At 35.2% G+C, this 18,917-nt stretch overlaps 1 protein-coding gene and 1 long non-coding RNA gene across 7 annotated transcripts; one reads left to right on the top strand and one right to left on the bottom strand.

Annotated features, from left to right (window-relative positions):
• Positions 1 to 162: 162 nt before the first annotated feature.
• On the bottom strand, positions 163 to 2,677 carry LOC105164099 (Polynucleotidyl transferase, ribonuclease H-like superfamily protein). Of its 5 annotated transcripts, none has more exons than XM_088881211.1 (7): positions 2,558 to 2,677; positions 2,141 to 2,295; positions 2,005 to 2,062; positions 1,570 to 1,616; positions 1,374 to 1,482; positions 778 to 867; positions 163 to 475 (listed from the first exon to the last, which is right to left on the bottom strand). In XM_088881211.1, exons 2-7 carry the CDS (start codon positions 2,293 to 2,295, stop codon positions 401 to 403), a joined length of 534 nt encoding a protein of 177 aa, XP_088737337.1. In that variant the 5' UTR covers positions 2,558 to 2,677; the 3' UTR covers positions 163 to 400. The 5 variants fall into 5 exon arrangements, with proteins under 5 accessions (XP_088737337.1, XP_011080965.1, XP_011080967.1 ...); XM_011082663.3 differs by having other exon boundaries at positions 1,374 to 1,469; positions 1,570 to 1,638; XM_011082665.3 differs by having other exon boundaries at positions 1,374 to 1,469; positions 1,570 to 1,638; positions 2,486 to 2,619.
• A 5,417-nt stretch (positions 2,678 to 8,094) lies between these two features.
• LOC105164098 (serine/threonine-protein kinase BSK7) lies at positions 8,095 to 17,564 on the top strand. 2 transcript variants are annotated; one of them, XR_016065857.1, is made up of 12 exons: positions 8,095 to 8,350; positions 8,569 to 8,696; positions 9,349 to 9,525; positions 9,611 to 9,831; positions 10,132 to 10,267; positions 11,379 to 11,512; positions 11,623 to 11,728; positions 12,467 to 12,552; positions 13,730 to 13,918; positions 15,914 to 16,066; positions 16,539 to 16,652; positions 16,741 to 17,564. It is a non-coding gene; the product is annotated as a serine/threonine-protein kinase BSK7 (long non-coding RNA). The 2 variants fall into 2 exon arrangements; XR_016065858.1 differs by having other exon boundaries at positions 9,353 to 9,525.
• Positions 17,565 to 18,917: the final 1,353 nt, after the last annotated feature.

The following is an 18,917-nucleotide window of genomic DNA, read 5'->3' on the forward strand; positions in this document are numbered from 1 at the left end:
AGCTGAGACCGTCCCCAACAAGAAAGTTTTGATCAGACCTGCCCGACCCGAGATCGGATTCAATTTGGGCTTGAAGGTAGATCAAGGAACATTGTGAATGACAAATTGGCTACATCCAATTGTTACTTAGATAAAAGCATGTAAAGTTTGTCACCCCACAAGTAGAAAATATCACATTCTACTGAAGGTGAAACATTAAAAGGCATGGAACATTTACATGATCAGAAAGTATAACACTTGGTATTCTTATAAACTAACTACGACAAATATAGTTAAGGTAATTTCATTGCTACAGCCACTACAAGTACAAGCTACAAATATAGTTAAGGTAATTTCATTGCTACAGTCACTACAAGTACAAGTAATTTTCAAGGTGACACTATTCTTAGTCATGAGACTCTCAGTCATTTTCATTTTGGAAGATTTCATTTTGCTGATTTCCACCTTGACTCCGGTTAGCAAAATCCAGGTAGGCCTGCCAAGAGTCAAACTCTAATTACTAGAACAATTAAGCTCCTAGAGAACTACATTAAACAAAATACATGATGATATGCAAGGAACGATATATGAACTTTTAGCAATAGAATGGAAGCCAAAAACTACTAATACTCTCTCCGAACAAACAAGTTCTACATTCAATTTGAGAATGACATAGAAGGAAAAGTGTATGGACTTACTTGGATAAAACACTAATATTATACTTACTATGCATAAGTATTCAAGAAAAAGTTTGCTAAGATTAACCAAATTTACAACCAAAGAAGATTGCATTCATACCTGAAGGATTCCTACCGCAGCAAATTTGTCCACAATTGTCTTAACTTGTACTGGATGCAATGTTAAAGGCTTCAAGAGAAATTCGACATTCTGGGACATCCATTAAATGTATCCATTAGGAACTTCATCTCAAATGGAATCTTTTCAAATTCAGGTTTTAATATGCGAAAAAAATACAAGATCAACTCTTTAACGGCCAAAAATTACAAATTGAGCTGGCAAGAGTAACAGTTCATAACAAGCATTTTGATGCTATACTGACAACTAGAAAGCATAAAGCTCATGTTTCAGTACTTGCACGAATTATGCATATATGATAGCTGGTATGACTAGGGCCCAGGTTACAAAATTTATGTGAAACTAGTGGTTTTAGTTACAGCAGTTACAGATTTATGGTCCTTGCACTGATATGAGAAAGGCAGTTTGCAGCCATCCCATTTCAAATGCTACTAGTTCTTGACAGAAGAACCAAGCAGACCCAAACTTCACCAGCACATCGAGCAATACTCCTAACTAATGGAACAGTGATAATAATATTTAAAGGAAAACAGTCATATAATCATTAAAAAAAAAAAAGTAGAACACGCAACTCTTACCTTTGATGTAAAGCACTCATCCCAAAAGGTATACTTCAAATCTTCAAGTTTTCCTGTTTTACTAAGTTCGTCAACAAAAAGCTTCACTTGCACTGCCTGCAAAGCAATGCTAGTATTGGAATATCAGAATAAAAAGAATCAGTAAAGTGACAGGAAATTAACAGATAAGCATAATGTGTATTGGATGATAACACACATCTGGGTTGTTCTTCTGCCTATCAAAAGGATAGCCGATGACAAAGCCTGACAGGGAAAGTTCAGAAATCTGCATGAGTATGCAAAATCATCAGCAACAAAGGCTTCGAAATAAAAAGGTCTACTGCAGATGCATAGCAGCAAAAGCTTCTAAGTAAAGGTCTGCTACAGATGCATGCCACAGTACATCAAAAGTTTGAATTTTCTGGATATGAACTCAAGTCTGATTCAATTATGGTTGATAAATTCTGCCAACAACAAATTTGCACCCATAATTTGTCAAGTCAGCAAGTGTTCAAGATAAACTACTACCATCCTAGTCCTACAAAAAATTTCAGCACATGAATCCAACTTTCACATCCAAATTGCAAGACAGCAGCAAAAGCAAAGATAATACTGTAGTACAAAGGCAAAAATTAAATACATAAATACTCACCAAACTCTGGAAATCAGTGGCCATCAAGTCGATATTAGTTTTCTTGCGAATCAGGACACTGCAGGTAAGTAAGAATTCACATCACATCCCCAAAAACACTAAATTTCGTGAAACAGTTAAAAGCAGCCGCACTAACCTTAACGGTGAGGCGATTTTGTTATTAACATCAGAAAAGGCGAGGCCCACGTACTTATCACCTACATCCAAGCCAAGCAAACGGCTACGGCCTCCTTTGAGCTTGTTTGATTTCAACAATTCATGGTACAGTTTCATTGGCTTCACGTACTTCATCTGCATCATTGTTTTCCAATCAGACCCTCTAATATCGAATAGCATACATTTTAAAAGAAAGTGAGAAATGCCCCTTCCATGAAGCGAACAATTATACAGGTAGGGAGCATATATGCTATCATTGCGGCATTTTGTCAAACAGCTCGAGTTCAACTTGACTACTTGAATACATATTAACGTATACACGCACAGCAGTTATAAAGACGCAGAACTGCGCAGCACGTGTCTGCGTCTAGAGAGAGAGAGGAAGCCGTGGGAGCACCTTTTGCAGTTGGAAAATGAGGAACAGGAAAGATGAAGCCTGAAAATATTCTGAATTTTGGAATCAGGATTTATATTATTTAAAGAAAATTAGTTAAATTACTGTAACGGGAAAATGGGCCTGGCATTAGGCTTATGGGCTAGAAGAAGCCCAGAACATCTAGCCCAATCCAAAATAAATCACTTCTTTCTCCCTTTTTATTTTTAATTTTGTTATATATTTTTAGATAAATTACAACGACCTCCCCTGAATTTTGGTATAATTATGAATATTCTCTTATTATTTAAAAATTATAAATATTCTCATAATGTTTGATGAAATTATGTTACCTTTTGAATAGAGGTATGAAATTATCAACTTCGTTCTTATAATATTTATTTTACAAAAAATAAAAACTTATAAAAAAATCAAAGGGAGTGGATAATTTTTTTTTAAATTATTCATTTAGTCCATAAAAAAATAAAAAAAATAATAAAAAATAAATACATTCATAACTTTTAATCCACAATGCCATTTGGTTAGTTCAACACAAAAAATAGATGAAAATCTAACAGATCGGACTAATTATTAGACAACCGCTAAAATCAGGGGTAATGATAATTTTCAAATAACGAGGAGATATTCATATTTGTTTTAAATCTCATGGGAGGTTGTTGTAATTTACCCTTTTTTTTTGTGGATTATGCGTTACCAAAAAGAGTTTCTTTGTGATATATTACATTTTGTGTTACAACTAAGACGTATAATTACAGTTATCTCATTTTAAATTTGATATAATTATAAATATCTTCTTATTTTTTGTAAAATAATAAGTATCTCCCTTAAATTGAAAATAATTATGTAATTCTTAAATGGTGAGATGGACATTACTATTTTAACTATAAAAAAATGAGGATTAGTAAAATAAACAATTGATATAATATATTAGCTCGTCAAAATATTTTGTAAATTTTAAAAAATAGATAACATTATAATCAGTATTATGGTCTGCTTAACACAAGAATTAGATGAAAACCCAATGGATGTTAGCGAATGGGTTCTTTGTTAGGTAGACACTAAAATTAGAAAAGTATTTACAATTTTTTACAAACTAAGAAAACATTTCTAATTATATCAAATTCTAGGAGATGTAGCTGTAATTCCAGGAACACATATGCGACTCGACTTCAAAAAAGTTTTTTTTTTTTTTTTCCTAAAAAATTGGTCATGTCGTGGATCGTTCGGGATGGGTTTACGATACAACATTTCCTCAATTCCATTTCCATCATTTAATGTGTATCGTGATAATATGGAGTCTAGTTTTGCAACAACATCAAGTCGGTTGGACATTAATCTCGGTGGTGATGATAATGAAGCACAAAATGAGACAATACAAAATGTAAGCGAGGAAATAAGAAGACATCGGCGTCCACGCCAGTTAAAAATTAATTGAATATAATTAATTTAAAAAATTAAATAAAAAAATAAAAAATGAGGAGTCGTGGATCACATCCATGACATGGCTAATATTTAAAAAACAAAATTGTTCGAGTTGTGGATGTTAGCAGTTTTCATACAGTAGATATATTACACTTTTCATATGATTTCTTTGGATTCGATCAACTGGAATATCCCAAATTTGATTATCCTTAAATATAATGTTAGCAGTTTTATAATTGCTTTGTAAAGGACAAAACAATTGCAATAAATATATCAATAGTAATACTTAATCCACATGCTGAATAAATAAGAAGATTTATTTCACTCTTAAAACGCGACAGAGTTAACCCAAACCATACGATGTCCGATGAAGAGAAATCCGACGGTTGATTCCCAGCGGTGTCAACTACGGGATAAGCAATCGCGTGAGGAGAAGGAACCCGACACAGTGACTATGACGTGTCAAGACACCGCGCGTGTGAGGATGAACGGCGTGGATGAATTGATGGGATCTACTGTTTTATTGTGTTCTCTTCTGTCCTCTCTTGTGGGGCCAGAGGCAAAGATGATGTATTGATGTGAGCTTTTTAAAGAAGGGCAATTAGGGTTTCAATAGGGATCCGGAAACAGACTTGAGTTCAAGCTTATCCCATGATTGGATTGTAGTATCTCTCTTACCATAAATTACGAAGATTTTTTTTTTAAATTTATTATAATTATAAATATTTATTTATTATTTTAAAAGATTATAAATAGTTTTTAAAATTAATAATTATATACCAAATACTCTTGTAATGGATTGTTATGATATGAATATTTGTTAGACTATCAATAATATAATAATATTTATTTATAACTTTTTAAATAATAATAATAAAATAAATAATAAAAAGTTCGTTGTAATTTACTTTACTTTTTTTAATCATGATATAAAATTTGATCTTATTGATTATTGCCACCAGAAAATTCATTTTTTTCCCCACCTTTGATTAATGATGATATATGATAGTGTTTTTGACTATTCTCTTTACTTTTACTCATTTTTAAATGAAGCAGCTTCAACATGTTATCCTGATTCCTGTAGTTTATGTTTGAATTTTGATTTTTCTTATTGAGTTGTGAATGTATTTCGAATATTTGGTTGTTTCATCGCAAACGCTGGTCTTGTCGATTTGGCGATTTGCAAAATTGATCAAGACCCTCAAGTTGAAGAGCGTACGACTGACAAATATTTAATCTGGAACCATTCGACGGTGACACTTTTTAAGAAAACAAACTGGTACAAATAAATAATAAAACAGGAGCCCGATGCTTAAATTTCAACAACGTATTTTTTTTTAATTTATTTTAGATAATTAAATAGGTATTGACAATAATATTATGGTAATAATCTGGAAATTGCTTTATAATGTCTACTAGTTTTCTTGATATTCTAAGCCCCAATCATATAATAATATATAGTGTATTAGTACCAAAAAAAAAAAAAGAAAGAAAGAAAGAAATAGATAGTGGGATTCATCCTAACCCTTTAATGATAAGAGACTATTGTGCATTTGACTTTGATATCAGTGCAGCTAAAAAATATTAGCAAATTTTGCACATTTGGTAATTGTGCTTATTAATTTCATTAAAATGTACATAAATTAAATTAAAATATAACAAAGTATTAATGGGCTTATAAATAAAAAAGATGTTGTACAGACATAATTTTGTGCACCCCTAATTAATGTGGACAGATTTCTTAATATTTTCTTAATAAGTTAAAAAGAGTATTTTTGATTTATAGCTCTTGCTTTGGTATTATTTAAATTAAAAGTTATAAGCAGCTTTGTACCAATTTTTGCAATTTATTAATAAAATTGTAAACATTACTTTAACCTTTTCTTTTACTTTCAACTTTTGTTTTGAAATACTCACATCTTTTACTATTGATTAACTTATGACTTTCTCTACAGCTTATTCTCGTCACAAAGTATGTAGAAGCTATTGCAAATACCCATTTAGGTATTTGAATTCGTTTGTTAAAAACTCAAATTATATAATAATCGACCAGTCCGAACTGATCTGACATAATTTTGAACGCAAATAAAAATTTTAATTATATTTGAATAATATATTTTCTGCCCGATTTACTTTATTTATATCAATTATTATGAGAGTTTCGATAAGAGAATAATTAAATTTACGTTGAATTAAAATCTTATGTTTATACGAATTTTATTATCAAATAATCATATACCATGAACAGATGTACTTTGTGATTTGACCAAAATTATTGTGTTGTTGTTGTAATTACTTATTCATTAATTTTCATCAATATTTCTCAGTATATATTTTGTGCTCCACTTTTTATGAGCATGAAGGAAAAAAGTTCTAATAATGAAGAATTTCATTAAAAAAAAAATATTTACGAACATTATAATATCGGCAAAATAAAAATAAAGGCATTAAATGGATATTAAGTTAAGATGTCTAAAATAACAAAAATATAACTAAAATTTTAAACCACAGTGCTAAAAGCATTTATCTTTTTAAACCTTTATAGTAACTTTTTGAAAAGTGAGAGTTACCAAAGTATTTTTATTTCTTTTAGTAATTATGATGTGTTCAATTATTTATTTAATTTTAATTATTTTTTGTTATATCAACTCAATCTCCGCCTCATATTTTATGGTTAGTACACTTTTCGTCTTAATTAGTTTCGGAGTTCTTGTTAATGGTCTCATAAGTTACAAAATATCTTACTTTTTGTCATTCTATCAGATTCTGTTAATATTTTGATAGAAAAAGCTACATGCTAAAAAAAGTGGCTATTATCTCTTTTATGATACTACAAGAAATCAGACGAAACAACTACAAATGAGGATTTTTTGTAAGCTACTAGACAATTAATAAGAATCTCGTAACTAATGAGATGAAAAATACACTGATACGAAAATATAGGACAGAAAATACTATATTTCTGCACACTAAATATACGCAGTAATCAAAAGAGTAGCAAGTATAAATGAATTATTAGAGAATATTCTCCGGTATTCATGATCTTATACAAAACTTTTGCATATATATAAAGTGAAAATACTTGATGAAAACTTTACAACCCTACTTTTACCTACATCAATGATCATAACCATCATCTTTCATCGGTTTAGGAAATGATTTTACATCATGAATTATGTTCTAAAACCAATTCAAAAATTGTGGTAATAAAGGAAATGTCTCCATGTGTACATGTTCCACTGTGATAATTTATATATTATATTTATAAATTATAGTACTAGACAAAAATATTCATGTTTGCACCTATTTTTCAGATGTTGTTTTGTAAATTATACAATAATTTTAAATATGTGATGAACCCATATTTTCTATTAAGAAGGTGCTTGATCGATTTTATTCAATTTTTTTTTTACATATGATATAATTACTGTAATATTCATAAACATAACCTAAAATAGTAATCCTACATATTTACCATGGTGAAAATATGTAATCACCACCAATCACTGTGGTTTGGTTAAGGTTGAGAGTTCCACATGGTGATATGGATTCGAAGCTTCATCAAGACGTTTGGTGGGATAAAACATATGTTATGGCCTGACCTGTATATTTAATTTCTATGTGGTCAGATATTAGTTATTGACAATAGTAAGCCAACTGTAGGAACACTCGGCGGCAAATATAGTGCAGACACAGCTTTGGTCGGACTTGTGTATTCATTCTCGCGTGGTTAAGTTATGATTCTCGACGGTAGTAACAAATCATGATTGGCAAATATGATGCAAGTGGGAGAGTATATCTATTATAGGATTTTAATCGACAAACAAGATATCGAGACAATATTTCTCCATAGGTTTATGGGTGCCACCGTGCTTTCTTGTTTATGTAACAAAGTAAAAGAAATGAAAGAAACAAAATATGTAAACGTGCCTGCACACAACACTGGGGAGAAGCACAAAGAAAAATGCATAAAAAAGGGGAAAAAAAGACACAATAATGCATATTATGTCGGTGGAAATTGGAAAAAATAAGAAAAGCAAAGCGAGTACACATTACACACCCTACACACACTCTAAATAGATCTACATTAATAAACACGCACAAGTACACCAATACATCTGTGTATATGTATGTATATCTGTATCTATTTCTTATATCTATATGTTTATGTTCCCCTGTCTATACATATACCTCCTGAATCATTTTCTCTTTCTGATCTCTCCTTTGGGACTCTATTCAGGCCACACCTACACATGCATATACAAAAATAAATACACACAAACACACCCACCCACACACAAGGATAGCCCATCAGCAGCAACTCTCACTTTGTGCTTTGACCAAATCAAGCTCAGTCAAGAAACATCTTTTAAGGTTCTTTTTCTCTTGCTGCTTCATATTTGTCAAATTCCAGATATGGGTTTCTTTCTTGGGGATTTTCTGTGTGTGGAAATGGGTTTCCTTTATCTTTAATTTTGTGGTAATGGGTTTGTTTTGATTTTTTGTTCGGGGGGTTATAGGGTCTTGTTGGGTTTTTGGTTTCTGGGTTTGGCGCATTGACTTTGATGGAGTGAGCATGTTTATGTATTCAGGTGAATTGCTCGGGTGAAACAGCAGAAAGGGGAAGTCCTTTTGAGGGGTGTTGCTGGAAAGTTGGAAGCTTTGGATTCAGAATATGTTGATTTGTTGCCTCAGAGTTGACCCAGATTTGAATCTTGTGGTAAAGGCAACTTCTCGAAATTCAATTTGCATCTGCTTACTGTTTAGTTGTGTGAATTGTGATGAACTGGTGTAATGTTCAGCTTTCTCTCTGTATGTAGAAGCCCATGGAAATGCAGTGGTCTCTGTGTAGGTTAATCGTGGGTTTTCCTTTTCCCTATATAATTATGATACTTGTATTATCTGGGTTCGTGGCTCTTTCTTGAACTAGCTGAGGTACACTAAACACGAAGAGATAGTGTTTGCTGTGGAGTGTTGGTCCAATTGTACACCAATTTTGGGGAGCATTTGATATGTGAAACATTGATGCTTATTATACAATATTGAAAACATTTGGAAACATTTTATCATGTCCATGTGCTGCAGATATCCAGACGTAATACTGCCACTTTACTTTTTACGTGAACTATGTTGTACCTCCTTAATGCGAGGTTTTAATGTGTTACATTGCAAATTTCCTTTTATCGTATCCAGAATTGTATTGTGGGCTCTTGGCCTAATTTGTTGTTTCTTTCAAGGTTCAATAGATGCTGGGAGTTTTTGCTCTCAGTTCTTGTTGTTAGCAAAGTTATGAACTGAGGAAATGCAGCATTGATGACATATGCATCTTAACTATATGAAGTATAACTTAAATGTCTTGCGGGTCTGTGAAGTCAGATGTATAGCCTTTGAGGGAGGGAAGTACTGGTTTCTGCATTCCGGAAGTTGGAAGTTCCTTTGATCTTCGAATACAAGTTGTTGTATTGGGATGGGCTGTCACTGTTCAAAACTTACCTCATGTTGTTTTACCTCGGAGCAGAATGGAGCGGTTCATCAACCCAATAATGCTGGTTTGTCCAAACAGTTTCCGTTTTGGTTCCTCTTTTTACTGGGTTGGCAAACAGTCGGATTTGACAGGTGCACCATTTGCTGCAGAAAATGAGGAGAAAAGTGAAATCAGCGACTTACCTGCATTTCGTGAGTTTTCAATTGAGCAACTTAGGATGGCAACATCTGGGTTTGCCATAGAAAACATAGTTTCCGAACATGGGGAGAAAGCTCCAAATGTGGTTTATAAGGGGAAATTGGAAAACCAGAGGCGAATAGCTGTCAAGCGCTTTAATAGGTCCGCATGGCCTGATGCCCGCCAATTCATGGTAAGTAGGGGATGCATCTTGGTCAATGTCTTATTTGTTCTATAGACAATTTAAGAGATTCTATACCTTTTTGTATATCCAATTTATATCTAGTGTTATGTCCCTTGATATTCTGAGCTCCTCTTGCTGTCATTCTTCTTGAATTTTGCACAGTTAGATGTATTTTTAGCTATTTTTTAACTTGTGCGGTGTATTAAGTGGTTGAACTGAGAACAATCTGTCATTCTTCTGATGCTATTTGAGAGCGCAATGTGTACTTCAAAGCAGTATTTTAATTGAAAACTACTTAATAAACTTCAGGAAGAAGCCAAAGCTGTTGGTCAACTCCGGAACTACAGATTGGCAAATTTACTTGGATGCTGCTGCGAAGGTGATGAGAGGTTACTGGTTGCTGAATTTATGCCTAATGAGACTCTGGCGAAACATTTATTTCACTGTAAGTACTTTGTGCAATTTCTGCGTAGCTATTCCTAATTACGAATTGTTGTGCTGTTTCAATATGGCCGACAGTAGTGCCTTTACCTGTGGTATATGGAGCTCTTGGCCTGACCCAGCCTAATCTGGGTTGAATCTCGGTCCGTCAAGTTAGAGGATCCCATAGCAAATGCTTCTTAGCACTGGCTGCTCAAAAGGGCTGGTATCTCCATTGGTGCCCGTTGTGAAGCAGGCCATCCCACAACTCGACAAGAACTCTTATCTCTTAATTCTATGCTAAGAACCAAATAGCAGCATATGATTGGTTGCTGAATGCACGTGCGGAATACTAGCTTCATTTATATGCATATCATGATAAGATGTCAGTTACACTTGTGAATGATTAATTTGTTCCATGGGGACTTCAGATAATTCGAAGCATCCAATTCTATCACATTCAGGGGGATTAAAGAGAAAAAAAGGGGTCTTTAAGGTTCGATTCAGAATAACTGAGCAGTAATGGTTAATGCTGACCTCATGCTTTTGTAGGCTCAAGGGGAAGGCTTTTTCACGTCGGAACTCTTAGTCCAGCTGTTTTTTTCTGTATGGAATCTACCGGCCAATTGAAATTTGCAGGACATAAGACTTTTTTCCCTTTACTTTGTATAGCATATAAGTTTTTCTCTCGTCTCTGCTATTACATACTAATTTTTCTCAAGTTGTAAAATAGTAATAGCTGTAGTAACACATACTGTCATTAATATAATAATTCCATGCAAAAATAAATGAGTTTCTGTGGAACTACGGATCTTAGCCATTAACTAATGCTACTATGTCAAAACTGTTGATATGACTTCTAATCTAGATAGTAAAAACTTACGATAAATAGATTCATTTACTTCCTCTTGTAATTCTGCTGGGCACAGAAATGGGACATACAATTTTCAATCAGATTCTGTTGTTTTGATCTCCGTATATTGTTTGAACTTGCAACCTCTGCACTACCTTAAGTTAATATGATAATATGCATGTTGGATCCAGTATACTTTATTTTGTGCTTCTATTCTGACCTCCTTCCATTTATCTGTTCAGCCTCTTGTTCACTATTATCCTTCATTCCATGTGAAATTCAGGGGAAACACAACCTATGAAGTGGGCAATGCGGTTGAGAGTCGCTTTATATCTTGCGCAAGCATTAGAATATTGCACGAGCAAAGGGCGTGCTCTTTATCATGACCTTAATGCCTACAGAATTGTTTTTGATGATGTAAGTACCAAATTTCTTGACACATTTTTACTGCTAGAATATTACAAATTATTGACACATTTATGCTACTAATTCTTGTACTCACTGTTGAGTATTATTATATGTTACAGGATGCCAATCCCAGACTGTCATGCTTTGGTTTGATGAAGAACAGTAGAGATGGGAAAAGCTACAGTACAAACTTGGCATTTACTCCTCCCGAGTACCTAAGGACTGGTATAAAATCTTGCTCTGGAAAGTAGTATCACAATCCGAAGTTTGTAGTGAATGAATTACCAGACATTTCCCATTTAGTTTTTTAGGTATATATTGGTTTGTAGACATTGATTTACACATGGCTGAATTTGTATCTGTGTTGATTTGCAATTTCAAATTCAATCTTAAAAGTACAGTAACATTAATTCTGTTAATTTTGGTAGTCTAACTAGAATTGGTTGGTTCTATTTTGGTATTGATGTTTTATAATCAAAGATAAAGGAAACTTCTTTGTTGATTTGTAAATTACTTCAAATATAGTGTTGTAGACTTTCATGTGATAACCTGGATTTGAAGGTCGACGTGTTTAAAAGCACCAAAGTTTTTCGGGAATAGGGTAACGTTTCATCCACGTCTTCTGTTATCTCAGTTTTTAAGCCATGGAAATGTGAAATGTATTTTTGTGCATTTTCAATCCCATTAAGATGAAAATAAGTCCAGTTTAGGTTATACTTGTGCAAATCACTTCCATTTTTAGATGCTATCCGGGAATTTAGGTTATTGATACTACATGGTGTCCTTGAGTATCCTTTGTTCTTTTGAGTTGCCAATATATGCCATGCAGATTGACGGCTATCGTGCCTTAGGAATAAAGTGTCGTGAAGACTGTGAACTCTTGTCTATGTTGTATAATTTGCAATAGATCTTGGATTTTGCGGTTTGTTAATTGGTTGACATTAAACCTTCTGATTTTCTTAGGAAGGGTCACTCCAGAGAGTGTAATTTACAGCTTTGGGACGCTTTTGCTTGACCTTCTCAGTGGAAAACATATTCCACCAAGTCATGTAAGTTTTCCATGCTAAGTTTCTCTTAAAATTGCAAGACCTCTTTTGCTGGTAATAATGTATAGCTACCATTTACCAACTATTAGATATTGATTTAGAAATTATTAAATGAGAAATATGTTAGTTGTCAATAAGCTGGAAAGAAATTTCTATGGAACTTTAGATTGTCTTGTTTTGTGTTCGAGAACTCGTTAGCTGCATCTAGAGTGCCATAATTTGGACGCGTATCCACACCAGACTGCGTCCTAGTTGCACCTCTTTTATTCTTCACCTTTCTTACAATTTCCAATGTCTTGTTTCTTTAACTTTTTACATCTCTCAATAATATGCTATCTTCCATACATGGAAAGAATAATGTGTATAATTGCACTCTTGGTGCCTTTGCTCCTCATATGTATTTCCCTAGACAGAAAAATAAAATGCACTTGCCCCTGTGCTGCATACCTATCATTTCTTAGTTTGTTCTCGAATTTTAATGCTCGATGATAGTATTCAGTTCCTAAATCTGTTCGTGCAATGTGAGAAATGGTACATAAATCTCCAACCTGCTCGCCTCCTCCTTGTCTCTTCTATTCCTCTTTATAACATATATACTTGTAATGACAACTGGTACCTTGATAACTCATTTAACACAGTCTGTATTGCACTTAGAACCAGTTAGTAAATGCTAAGTTTAATTAATGATTTGGACGTTATTCACCATACAGAAAGTGAGGATTGAGTAGAACCTGAAAGAGTTAACTTTACATTGTACCGTGCTCACGGATTGCCAAAATACGTCTTCTAAGATCCACTTTTGTTGCTGAGGCTTAGTGGGCGTAACAATGTAAATGATTTGAATTAGATTACAAGTGGGTTTAGTACAGATAGCATTATAGGTGAAGATCTCACCAGGGAAGTGTAGGAACCTTTCCCTTTCTTTTTTAATTTTTTCTACTACAAGAGTTTTTCATCGTTTTTTTTTTCTTCTTTTAATTCTTCCTTTTGCCTTTCCTTTTTCCCAGTTTTTGACTGTAAATGAAACCACAATTCATATGATGGATTGTGCCTTGAGTTTTCCAAGGACGTGTCTAGTATGATTCATTATTTGATATCTGACATTCTGAGGTGTGTTGCTCTATTATGTAGCCCTATTCAATCATGTAATGACGCCCGATACTCTATGTAACTGGTGCAGGCTCTTGATTTGATAAAGGATCGCAATCTTCAAATGTTGACTGATTCTTGCTTGGAAGGTCAATTTTCCAATGATGATGGAACTGAGTTAGTGCGTCTAGCTTCAAGATGTTTACAGTATGAACCCCGTGAGAGGCCCAATCCAAGATCATTAGTTGCTGCATTGATTCCTCTTCAGAAGGAAACTGAGGTTGGTTTTTTCTAAAGGAGGGATTGCATTTAATATAATGAAACAAAGTACTTGTTTCAGATTAATAATCTGCACTATGTGATGTATGTTTCCTCATTCCCTTTCGAGTTGTGTCAAATATGTAGAGCACATAAATGCACAATGAATTAGCCTCTGAAAAACTCTTAACCTCTTATAGTAAATACACTGTTCATTTTTGTTTAGTTATTGCCATCAATTCCTCATGGTATTTTCTTGGAGTAAGTTTTTGCTTGTTTGAAGGTTATAATCTCGGCACTGATTATATGACATAAAGTATTCTGATTTTATAACATTTCTTGTGGCTGTACCTTAGCTTTGGATTGGATGATATTCCTCTCCTCTCCGGAATTCCGGTGAAATTTAAAGATTTATATTATTCATTCCATCCGCATAGATATTTGATTCATATGCTAAAAGTTTAGTACTGGAATTAAGTATGATTTGCTCTTGATCTTAATTAAAAACTTCCATTTCGGAATAGTTCTGATGTTCTTCATGTCCCCAGATCTACCTTTTTGCATATTTATTTGGTTGTCAGAGTGTCACTAACAAACTTAAGTTCTCTCACCTTGGCAGTGTTGAGTTCCTCTGATGGGAGGTATTTAAGGGAATAATTCAACTCATGTTCCTTTTTTCCGCTTGTTTTAGCATTGCATTTAAATTTTCTTCTTCAACTTGGAATCAGTAAAACTAGGCAAGGTGCATTCATTTGATTTTTGAAATTGTTATATTTAATATCAAAACATTCTCAGACATTTGAAGTGAGACTATAATAACATGATCTGATTAGGGGCATAGGTGCTCAGCGCAAATGGTATCTGTTGGGATCATTTTATTGTTGGAAGATATTGGACTTAAAGGAAACATTTGGAGTGGAGAAGTGTTCCACCCCTTCTTCACCGGAATTGAACAAACCATTGATTGCTCATGAATCTGGAAATTTTGGAATACCCTAATTCCACAAAAAGTGATGGCTATTTTTGGTTTAAGTTTAGTTTTATCTTATTTTCATTTTCAGAAATGTTTGTTCTAAGAAGTTGGTGAAGTTCCCCTGGACGAGTGTGAAAATGAATGTGTTTGGATTAGTTGATGTGATAGTTTGAAAACAAAGGTTTTGTTTACTATGCCTTTGAGTTTGCACTTTTTAAGACTTGGAATTAATGTTCTTCCTAAATGGAATTATGTTATCTGAAAATGAGGCAAATGATTTGAAAATGTCGGGATAAGGTCTGCAGTGTAGTAATATGGTGATTAAGAATTTCCAGGGCAACCTGTTCAAAAATGAGAAAAAACAAATGTGGCTATTTGGAGTCAGAAACCGTGAAAACATTTCCAGAGGGGTGAAATTGAACTTAGGTTTATGGCTCTCAAGATCTGGTTTTCCCCATCTTACACAATAATTTACTACACTTGCAATTATGTTGCTAAAATTAATTGAATGCAGTTGCATCTTGCCTTGATCTCTGGCTGATAGAAAATTTGCGGGAAAAATGCAATTTACCCCCATAGGGGTGGTAATTTGCTTTATTTTTCAAAACACAGTGGGTAATTTGCTAATTTTTTTCCCAGGGTTTTTCTCCATTCACATATCACGGGGGGTAAATTGCATTTAACCCGAAAATTTGCTTGAGTGCATAAGCCCAGTAATTAAAGCACTACAAGAGGTGAAGTAGGATGGTGTTTGTTAGATCCAGTAGGGGAAATCCAGAAAATTGTTCTAAATTGTAAGCAGAGGAACCAGATCATAGACTTAATAGCTGGATCAACAATTTCTAGTCAGTACCCTATGCGCATGGATTCTTACATCTTTATTTGTTTCATCGCTATCCATGCGGGGAAATGGAAATAATCTGTTCTCTCTTGGATTGCTTTCAGTTTTGTTCTTGTTATTGCTGAACATGCTGGTCGTAGTAAATTGTCTTTGGCTAAATGGATGTGTTCAATGGGGATAACAACCTGTACTTTTTTCTGCAGGTTCCTTCACATGTATTGATGGGTATCCCACATGGAGGAGAGGTTATGTCTCTGTCAGCCCTTGGTGAAGCATGCTTAAGAATGGATCTAACTGCCATACACGAGATATTGGAAAAACTTGGCTACAAAGATGACGAGGGAGCAGCAACTGAGGTTTGTTTCTGGTTAATTTTATTTGAAAGTTCGGTTGCCTGATCATACAAGTTGACAAGTTGTACCTATCCTTTCATCACCTACGCTATGCTTATGTTGCTCTTCAAACACCCGTCCAAATTCTGAGAGAATTCTGGCTGCCCATGAGAGCTTTGTCAAACTACTGCACAAATAAGTCTGAAGGAAAACTCTAGCTACTTATGCAACGTCATGTTTGATGGAGCGGAAGCTGCGAACTTTTTCAAATAATTCTTTTGGTTTCAGTAATGTGAAATCTCAGTTGTCTTTCTACTTGAGGTTAAAGTATTTGAGAGTACCTGTTGGATTATTCTTTGACTATAATCAATTGGTTGAGTTTAAATACATCTTACTTCGTTGAGGTGTCAACACTCACCTTCGCATCTTCATTGTCATTATAGCCTCAACAGCAGTTATGGTGTTTTGCTAACAAATAAATTTTTACCTTCTGCAGCTCTCGTTCCAGATGTGGACAAATCAAATGCAGGATACATTGAACTCAAAGAAAAAAGGTGATGTGGCTTTCCGGCATAAAGATTTTAGGGTTGCAATTGACTGTTACTCACAGGTTAGGACTTTGACTACTCCGTCTCATGATGCAATGAAAATAGTATAAAAGAAAATAATGTTTCTTATACCCGTGTCATTTTGTGCAGTTTATTGATGTCGGAACGATGGTCTCCCCAACTGTTTTTGCTCGTCGGAGTTTATCACACCTCATGAGTGATATGCCTCAGGAAGCCCTCAACGATGCAGTGCAAGCACAAGTCATATCGCCCGTTTGGCACATAGCTTCATATTTACAAGCTGCTGCTCTTTTTGCACTCGGGAGGGAGAACGAAGCACAGATTGCACTCAAAGAAGGCTCCATACTTGAAGAAAAGAGGAACACAACAACTTCCTGAGACGGGAGACTGTGTCCAGGGATTCTGCCTCTGAAGTTGCTCGTCTCCTGGACACCATACAAAACAGAAGCTTCATGGTTCAAAGAACAGAAAGATCAAACTCTCTGCAACTCTACAAACAACACTAGTATGCACGTCAACATCCATGGAAGCCGCCGTTGAAAGGATTGTTTCAGACGTTTTTCACCTTGTGTTTATTGCGGACATCTGAGTAACATTTTCCAATAAACGCAATCTAGGTAATGATTCAGTGGCATCAGGGAGGATCACCGTGTCGATATAAAGGATTGTGTTTACATGCAAATGGGCTGTTGGAGAGATTTGGCGTACTGTAATTTGTGTACAGTGCTCATCTGAGGTTGGCTGGTTTTCTCTTTGTGTTTGGTTACTACATTTCTTGTCCGTGGGTTTATTGTGGAGATAATTTATTCGATTCGCTAAATTGCTTGTAATTGTCGTAGTTCTCTGAGACTTGAATTGGGTTAAAATAGGATTGGATTGAGCCAACTGCTTTGAGACTTGAATTTCATTTCCGAAACTTTTCACTGAAATGAAGTTGTTTTTAAGCTGCAGAAGCATTTATTTTTCTTACTCTTTGTTTTCTTCTTTCAAGAAACATAAGACCGAAGTTGCTGTGAAGTTGCGAATGGATTTGTGGGAATCAATGTATCTTACAAGATATTTGAGAACTTGTACAAGTGCGCCAAGAAAATTATTCCCCAGATAAACAAATGTCCAATTGAGTTGTTGTCTCTGGGGTTTTCAACCAAGAATCGATTCCTTACCCTTATTTCCACTTTTCATCTCTCATGGTCACTTCCTCGTAGAAAAATACAAGAAGTTGTAGTAATGGAGATTCCGGCATGGCGATGGTTCTCCTTCTGGGCGCTTATCAGCGTCATGTTCTTACATTTCGAGTTCTACGCTCTGGACGAGATAGATCTCTCCATTGTCTCTCTTCAAGCATTCCTTAGCCGTTTCCTGCTGCCATTCACCCAGACACGTTCTCATATTTCGTCCACACTCGATGCACTTCCTTGGATCACGTTATCTCTGGGTGCTTTGCGGAGGTATTCCGGATATCTTTTACAACGGCGACCCGGTGAAATTTCTGGGTTGCTATTCATATCTCATGCTTCATTTCTTGCCTGGCTATTTCGAGTTCCAGAATTGAGTTCTTTCGCCTTCGAGTGCACAGCGCTTTTAGTGTACACGTTTTATCAATCTGAATTTTTTCCATGTCTCCGCCTTGATTAACTTCTTCGTCGTTCCTCTCGGAGGATCCTACTTAACCTGGGAGCAAAAGGCCGGAATGGGCATCCACATGGCCGGCGACTCGTCGCTGTATCTAGTCCGTAGCAATGGCACTAAATTCTTTCCAACTTTGATGATTCTCATTTCGCTTTTCACGTCTGCCTTGTGGCAGCACTTTACGTGTTGGACCCGCTCACCTCTGTTTCCGGGGATCCGTTGTCGGGGGACGTACGCTTCCAGAACTTGCTCTCCCTGGCTGGAAAAAGGTTGACGGATACTTTCCAGGGCTTGAAGGAGAAGAGAACAGGGAAATTCATGGAGTTTGCAGTCGTCTTTCCCAGAATTTCTTCAGACTAACGTCGTTCAATCAGGTGGAAGCGTTCCTCTACTTGACGGTTGGGTGGGCGGCCAACCTCACCTTGCTCGGCGTCTCCTCAATTTCCTACTTGGTAACGTGATCGTGGGCTGTACGGTGAGTCAGTTCGGGTCCGGGGAACTACCTGGCTTATGTACGGTGCTTCTCTTCTTCTGTTTGAACCGAGGAGGAGATCACGCCAGAATTGCTTTACCATTTGTGGACAGGGGAGGAGAACTCGCCAGAGTTGTTCTACCAATTGTGGACAGAAGAGGAGATCAAGGCAAAGTTATTTTTTGGTAAAACTGATGAAGAAATT

This window comes from Sesamum indicum, linkage group LG6, assembly GCF_026168435.1.
Source record: "Sesamum indicum cultivar Baizhima isolate 11 linkage group LG6, ASM2616843v1, whole genome shotgun sequence".
Lineage (NCBI taxonomy): Eukaryota > Viridiplantae > Streptophyta > Magnoliopsida > Lamiales > Pedaliaceae > Sesamum > Sesamum indicum.

What these genes read in the sequence shown, in the direction of transcription:
- LOC105164099 (XM_011082663.3), bottom strand. Translation starts at nt 2,295, where the DNA reads ATGAAGTACGTGAAGCCAATGAAACTGTACCATGAATTGTTGAAATCA. An exon ending in AAAATCGCCTCACCGTTAAG is followed by an intron (nt 2,063 to 2,140) that starts GTTAGTGCGGCT and finishes ACTTACCTGCAG; the next exon opens with TGTCCTGATTCGCAAGAAAA. An exon ending in CTGCGGTAGGAATCCTTCAG is followed by an intron (nt 476 to 777) that starts GTATGAATGCAA and finishes GACTCTTGGCAG; the next exon opens with GCCTACCTGGATTTTGCTAA.